Source organism: Crotalus tigris, unplaced genomic scaffold, assembly GCF_016545835.1.
Source record: "Crotalus tigris isolate CLP2741 ecotype Arizona unplaced genomic scaffold, ASM1654583v1 scf7180000024342.5246164, whole genome shotgun sequence".
Classification (NCBI taxonomy): Eukaryota; Metazoa; Chordata; class Lepidosauria; order Squamata; family Viperidae; genus Crotalus; species Crotalus tigris.
The window spans coordinates 5,238,767-5,246,164 of NW_024100512.1; the positions used below are offsets into that span (position 1 = coordinate 5,238,767).

At 40.5% G+C, this 7,398-nt stretch overlaps 1 protein-coding gene across 1 annotated transcript; it reads right to left on the reverse strand.

Moving 5' to 3' along the window:
* Positions 1–571: 571 nt before the first annotated feature.
* LAMB2 (laminin subunit beta 2) lies at positions 572–2,299 on the reverse strand. Its single transcript, XM_039326615.1, has 2 exons — positions 2,122–2,299; positions 572–1,205 (listed from the first exon to the last, which is right to left on the reverse strand). Exons 1-2 carry the CDS (start codon positions 2,243–2,245, stop codon positions 1,069–1,071), a joined length of 261 nt encoding a protein of 86 aa, XP_039182549.1. The 5' UTR covers positions 2,246–2,299; the 3' UTR covers positions 572–1,068.
* Positions 2,300–7,398: the final 5,099 nt, after the last annotated feature.

Consider the following 7,398-nt stretch of genomic DNA (forward strand, 5'->3'; position numbering starts at 1 on the left):
TTGTTTCTAGAATGCAAAATTAAAATAAATCTTGGAGGAAAAGTCTTTTAATGACTATTAGCCAGGATGGCTTTATAGAGTCTTCAGCTTTAGGAACAATGTGCCCCTGGATGCCAGTTCTTGACAAAAATAGTTGTTGCTTCATGTCTTTTTTTGTGGATTTCTCGGAAACTAATTTATCTAGCTAGGCTTTTAGAAGGATGCTTCTTCTGCAGTAAAGCTGTAATTGCTTTCATCTCTCTTGCTGTTGCCTGATTTCTGCCCTTTGGGACCATTTCCAATTTTGGATAATGGCCATGTTTGACATTTCAGTATCAACATCTCTGCAATATCGTGCATCAATTCTACCCAGCTCTTACTATCTGAACCAGCATTTCTCATCCTCAGCAACTTTTAAGATGTGTGGACTTCAACTCCCAGAATTCCTCAGCCAGTGTGCCTGGCTGGGGAATTCTGGGAGTTGAAGTCCATGTATCTTAAAAGTTGCTAAGGTTGAGAAACGCTGGTCTAAACTAATAGCCAGCATTTTCTAGCTTCTAGTTTCTGCTTTAAACAGACAAAGAAAACAAGGTAATGTTGCAAAAAGCACAGCCACTTTGGGTCTTTATTTTCCCACAAATGTAAGCCACTCCGGTTGGGACAGGTCATGTGAAACTTAAACACCAGTGTTAACTACCTTATCCGATCCATTCTTAGACCATCTTTCTTTGTTTTAGCCTGCAAGCTTTGAAAGGAGAGCCCTACATTACCATGTGTGAAACACTGAAAATAAGAATAGCATAAAAAAACAACAACCGAAAAGCTTTTAAGTACTGCCAGACTGACTTTCCCAGGGCAGGAAGTTAGCAGTCTCAAAAGGAAGTCACGGGGCAGTGTTGTGTTTTGAGATACATTGGAGGTGGTGAGCAGGGTGATGCTGATACTGTATATCAAAGAGATGCTGAGAAGGAATGGCTGTAAGAATCAGTGCTCCGTGTAGTAGTTGGAGCTGGGCCATGCTAAGCCGAAAAGCGGTGCTGCTTTAAGCACACGGACAGGGGAAATAAGTAGGAGTACACGATGGGGGAATCATTGGCAAGTGTTGTAAATTTGGATTTGCTCATTGATGTCTTTTAAGATGCTTCTCATCTTGGCTTCCAGCCCATCCAGCTGGGCTGCCTTCACTTGTAGCAGCCTCTCATTCTCTTCATAGGTTTCTTCCAGCTCTGAGTAAGGGAGGAGGGGAAAAAGGGGTTAAAGATAAGAGAAATTCAGACAGTATACAGAAAAAAAAACACTTCACTCACGGTGCAAGCACAGTTCTGAATCTAATATCCAAACTGCTAGTTCGACGTTAACTTTGTCTGAAAATCCAGACAAAAAGCCTGCAGTGGGCATTCATTGCCTCTACCCGAGATACAGATAGTCCTTGACTTACAACTACAGTTGAGCCCAAAATTTCTGTTGCTAAACAAGGCCGTTGTTAAGTGAGTCACGATCTATTTGATCACCTTTCTTGCCATGGTTGTTAAGTGAATCACTGCAGTTGTTAAGTGAATCATGCAGTCGTTAAGTGGGTCCAGTTTCCCTCATTTACTTTGCTTGTCAGAAGCTGGCTGGGGAGTCTCCAACGGCTGGAGACCCAGGGACACATTAAAAACGTAAATCCGCATTGTTTATTCTGATGCAGACACAGAGAGAGGTCTTAGGCCAGTGGTGGCGAACCTATGGCATGCATGCCAGAGACGGCACTCAGAGCCCTCTCTGTGGGCATGCGTGCCATCGCTCCAGCCCCGCCTCCCCCTTAGCCCTCTCCTTCCCAGCAGCCCCCCCCCCGGAGGAGATTCGCCCCCGGGCGCGGCCCATGTGGAGCAGCGCAGCCAAGAACATGGCAGCCGGGCAGCAGGGACAAGACTCCGCCCTCACGCCCCGTCACGCGCAGATGATGCTGTGGGGCACGGGCGGAAGGTGTGGCCGCCATGGCGCTGCAGGGCCGCCTGGGCGATCTGCAGCGGGCCATGGAGGCGGTGGTAGCCCTGCGAGTGGGTGGGGGTGGGGCAGAGCGGGGGCAGGTCAGGGGGTGGGGCGGTTTTTGAGCACTTGGTCTCTAAAAGGTTCGCCATCACTGTCTTAGGCACTTACTGCTCAGCCGGCGTAGTTTTTCGTGAGCATCGCGCAGAAGTCCTTTGGCCTCATCTCGCAGGTGCTCTGCTTTCTTTCGGGCCCCCACTACATGCTGGGCTTTTCGATCCACCAACTCCTGCATGGTGCGGTATTGATCACCCAGCGGTCCCTGCAGTACCTGCAGAAAACACCAGCAGGCAATAGAGGTAGTGCTCGACTTACGAGTATAATTGAACCTCACAATTATGGTTAAGTTGGTTGTAAAGCGGGTCACCACATGCCCATTTTGCAACCTTTTTGGGGGAGGGTCATTCAGCAAATGCAGAGGTCATAAATGCTCCAGCGATTCATCAAGCATTGTGGTTGGGTTGCTATGTGAACCCACTATTGGCTATCGGCGGGTTTTTGGTGAAAAACGGAAGTAAACGCCAGGAACGAGGGAGTGAAGAGGTGATCTTGCCTCTTGGACTTTGATTTTTTAAAGGGCCTTCCAATTGAAAGGTTTCACGTAAATGAGATGCTACACAGGAGAGGCTGAAGGCTATGAACAGGATAGTGTTCTAAAGCTTTCCAGAGCAGCGTTTCTCAGCCTTGGCCACTTGGAAGTGTGTGGACTTCAATTCCCAGAATTCCCCAGCCAGCATGTTGGCTGCAGAATTCGGGATGTTAAAAGTCCAAACATCTGGACTTCCGGTGGATTTTGCGTGCGTGATGGCGGCTACTTTGTAGCCGTCCTCCTGGGTAAGTGTAAGAACCGCTATGAACAGCAGATATCAGCTGTTCAGCGGTTCAAAATCCCCCTCCCGGGCAAAGGGGGGGGGTAGAGAGTGTCTGAATAGTGGTAGAGCCTCTTTCGCACCCCCCAAGTTTTTTTTTTTGGGGGGGTGAAAGGAGTGCTCCCACGGAGTTCAGACTTGTCTCCGCTTCCCAGCTGTTTTTGTCCTCAGGGACAAAACGAGCCGCCGCAAACACCTCCGTGCTTAAAGAGAACTGGTGAGTTTTTTTTTTTAAATGGACAGAGCTGAGTAGAGGATTTAGTTTTTGCTTTCTTTGACTTATTTGGATTTTAAGTTTTAAGATTTGTTTCTATTTTTATTCTCTCTTTTTATTTTTTTTTCTTTGTTGAAAGGGAAAGTAAAATGGCGATCGGCAAACTCCTCGGTGTTTTTTTTTTCTGGAAGTTAGAATGCTGACCGGCAGGCTTTTTGGTGTTTTTCTTTCTTTCCTTTCCCTTTCTCTTTTTATTTCCTTATGATTGGAATGGTTGTTTTTGGTATCTCTAAGTATTTTTTTTGGAACGGACTTTTTTTATTTAATTATTATTTTTTTTTTTCTTCTCCCTTTTTTTTTCCTTTGAACTCCCTTTTTTTTTTTATTGTAATGACCCTTTTTTGAAGGACTTTTTTTCTGTTTAATTTTTTGTAATTTTTAAGAAGGAGTAAAACTTTTTTTTAATTCTTTTTCTCTTCCTTTTTTTCCCTTTTTTCTTTTTATTATAATGACCTTCTTTGGAGGGAGTTATATTTTTGAAGGAATTTTTATAATTGCTTAAGAAGGACTAAAGGTTTTTCTTTAAGATGGCTCCAAAGCGTCCAGGGATTTCTACAGCTTCTAAATCAACAGTTTCACCCTCTTCTGGGGGTCAGCTAATAACTATGAAGGACTTGCAAGACATGATGGGAGATGTTATAATTCAAATTAGGGCAGAAATGAAAAAGATTTTAGAGGAAAACAATAAGATCTTGAGACAAGATTTTGTTTTGGCTTTAGAAGGTGTTGCTTCTGTTCTTGAAAAGGTGAACTCCCATGTGGAAGAGGTAGCTGAAAAAGTGGACATAATGGAGGGGAAAATTGAAAGTATGGAAAAAGAAATGGAAAATGAGATTCTTATGCTTCAATATGGACAAATGGAATATGCCTTAAGAATTAGAGGCCTGGGAGAGTCTTTGCAAGGAGATCTGAAGGAGATGGTTGCAAAGGACTTTGCATTGATTTTGAATAAAGAAAAAGAGGGAATACTTAATGAAATTGAAAAATTATTTAGGGTTAACTCTGTGGTGGCAGCACAGAAGAATCTGCCAAGAGATGTGGTAATTTACTTTGGTAAAAGATCTTTACGCAATGAAATTGTGCAAGCCTATTATAAGAAGAGATTTCAAATTGCTTCACAAGATGTTATAATTTTTAAAGAGATCCCATCTAAAATTTTAAGAAGAAGAAAGGAGTTTGCTTTTTTAGCAAATGAACTTAAAAAGAGAAAAATTTCATTCAGATGGGATGTTCCGATTGGAATGGTGGTGAATTACCTGGGGACATGTTATAGACTTAATACTGTTTCTCAAGCAAAAGATTTTTATACTTCGGTCCTGGGGGTATGTGCATCGCCATCAATTAAGTTTAAAGCTTTGGAAGAAAAGAATGTAGAATCACAGTTTGAAGAGCCTATATTTATGAAAACTGGAGAATCTTTGTGTGAGAGGCCTCAACAAGTCCAGGTTGAGGAGCAGAAGACAACTTGTGCAGTATATAATCCCAAAGAAAAGCAGCAACAGAAGAAGGTTAAGGAAGTTTCATATTTAGTGGTTTCTGAATCTCTGGGAGATGTTAGACCTACAAAGTCTTTGGAGCAATCTTTAAGGGTGGAATTGTTGCCTGAAATGGAAACTGGGAAATCTCAGTCTGAGGGGCATCAACAAGAGAGGAACGGGCAGAGGATAACTTGTACAACTTACAATTGTAAAGATCAATACAAGGAGGAATTTAAGGAACCCTTATTGGCTTCGGAGTCGATGGGAGATTCAGGAATTTTGGAGCAGTCTCCTAAGGCAGAACTTGCAGCATTTCTTACGAGTTTGATACAAGAATGGAGAAGGGAAATGGAAGAATGGAAGAATGGAGAATGGAAAAAACTGGAATGTGAATAATTAATAATACTAATATAATTGAGATTGATAAGGATGTAGTTTTTTATGGATGGAATTAGTTATTGGTGAAGATTGAAATGTTTAATGTGTTTATTAACTTTGTTGTTTTAAGTTTTGAACCTTTAATGATAATATTGTTTAAATTTGTGTTTTGAAGGGATTATAATTTGCTTATTTTAGTGAGTGGATTCTAATGTTTTAAATTTTAAAAATTTGTGGTTTTGGAGGGAGTTTATATAGAGTGATGATTGTATTTAGATTTGTTTAGGATTTAAAAGTGTTTTTAGTTTTTAAATATTATTATTAATATTTTTAAGACAAAATAATTTGTTTAATTAAATGTGCTTAGATTTGTTTAGGACTTATAGTTTTTTTAAGTTTTTGTTTTTTTTTTTTTTTCTTTTTGGATAGGAGAGAAGATTATGAAGATTGAAGGAAATATGTACTTACTTTAAGTTCTTTAAGAGTATTTAGCTTTAATGGTATAACAAAGATTTGTATTTTTATTTTTTCGTTTTAGGATAAAGAAAGAGGGAGAAATTAGATTTTATATTATAGATATAGATATTCAAAGAAAGTAATGTTTAAATTTGTGTTTTTGGAGGGAGCTTATATAGAATGATGATTGTATTTAAATTTGTTTAGGTTTTAAAAGTGTTTTAAGTTTTTTTTTTTTTTTAATTAAGCCTGTACTCAGCTCTGGGAAGTCCAGGGGAGGGTTTGGGAGGTTGGGAAGGGGGGGGGGTGAGGTAGGGGGGGGTATGGGAAGGGGATTTGTTTTTGTAAAATGTAAAAATTTTCAATAAAAAAAAAAAAAAAAAAATTTATAAAGCAGAGTTATAGCAAGTTAAAGCATATAATAATAATTACTTACCAAACACGACGAGTTGTGTTTCTACCAAACAGTTCTACTTTGGTTTCATCTGACCATATGACATTCTCCCAGTCCTCTTCTGGATCATCCAAATGCTGTCTAGCAAACTTCAGACGGGCCCGGACATGTACTGGCTTAAGCAGGGGGACACTTCTGGCACTGTAGGATCTGAGTCCCTGGCAGCGTAGTGTGTTACTGATGGTTGCCTTTGTTACATTGGTCCCAGCTGTCTGCAGGTCATTCACTAGGTCCCCCTGTGTGGTTCTGGGATTTTTGCTCACCGTTCTTGTGATCATGTTGACCCCATGGGGTGAGATCTTGCATGGAGCCCCAGATTGAGGGAGATTATCAGTGGTCTTGTATGTCTTCCATTTTCTAATTATTGCTCCCACAGTTGATTTCTTCACCAAGCTGCTTGCCTATTGCAGATTCAGTCTTCCCAGCCTGGTGCAGGTCTACAATTTTGTTTCTGGTGTCCTTTGACAACTCTTTGTTCTTCACCATAGTGGAGTTTGGAGTGTGACTGTTTGAGGTTGTGGACAGGTGTCTTTTATACTGATAACAAGTTCAAACAGGTGCCATTAATACAGGTCATGAGTGGAGGACAGAGGAGCCTCTTAAAGAAGAAGTTACAGGTCTGTGAGAGCCAGAAATCTTGCTTGTTTGCAGGTGACCACATACTTATTTTCCACCATACTTTGCAAATAAATTCTTTCCAAATCAGACAATGTGATTGTCTGGATTTGTTTTCTCGTTTTGTCTCTCATAGTTGAGGTCTACCTATGATGACAATTACAGGCCTCTCTCATCTTTTTAAGTGGGAGAACTTGCACAATTGGTAGCTGACTAAATACTTTTTTGCCCCACTGTAGAAACAGGAAGTCTGATGAAATTACATTTAATTAATTAAATTATTAATGAGATCCCTGAGGCTGATGCTGCGAAACTAAATACTGGATATCTGGCTCAATTTTTGTAAGGAACAAACGAAGGTCTCCTCTTTCAGAAATATTCAGGCGGTTTCTTTCTTTGGTCATAATATGATTAACAGCACTAAAGCCTGATTCCACAAGATATGAGGTAGGGAAAGGTATCAATAAACTTAATATCATTTTCCACATATTTGGATATAAGGCAGGCATTTTTTTTACTTTGCCATAGGTTTTCATATCCACCACTTTCAAATTTATGTTTACTTTCTTCATCATATCTAATTTCTAACAGTTCTTCTTGGCAAGTTATATCAGCCTCTTCAATATTTGCGGTAAAAGGATTTTTCATCCAGTCATACATCTTCAATTTCAAAATATCTTCAAATCGTTTTTCCGTGTCCAATTTAAGTCCTGGGCAAGCAGGAATGAAGAGAAAGCCTTTATGGCCTCTACCTTGGTATTGAGGGAATGCCCAGTGGTTTGCCCCCGATCCGTGCCTGTCACAGCAGGATGAAGAGAGAGCCTGGTTTTTGTCAAAGATGCCTGAAACCTCTATGACTGAGGG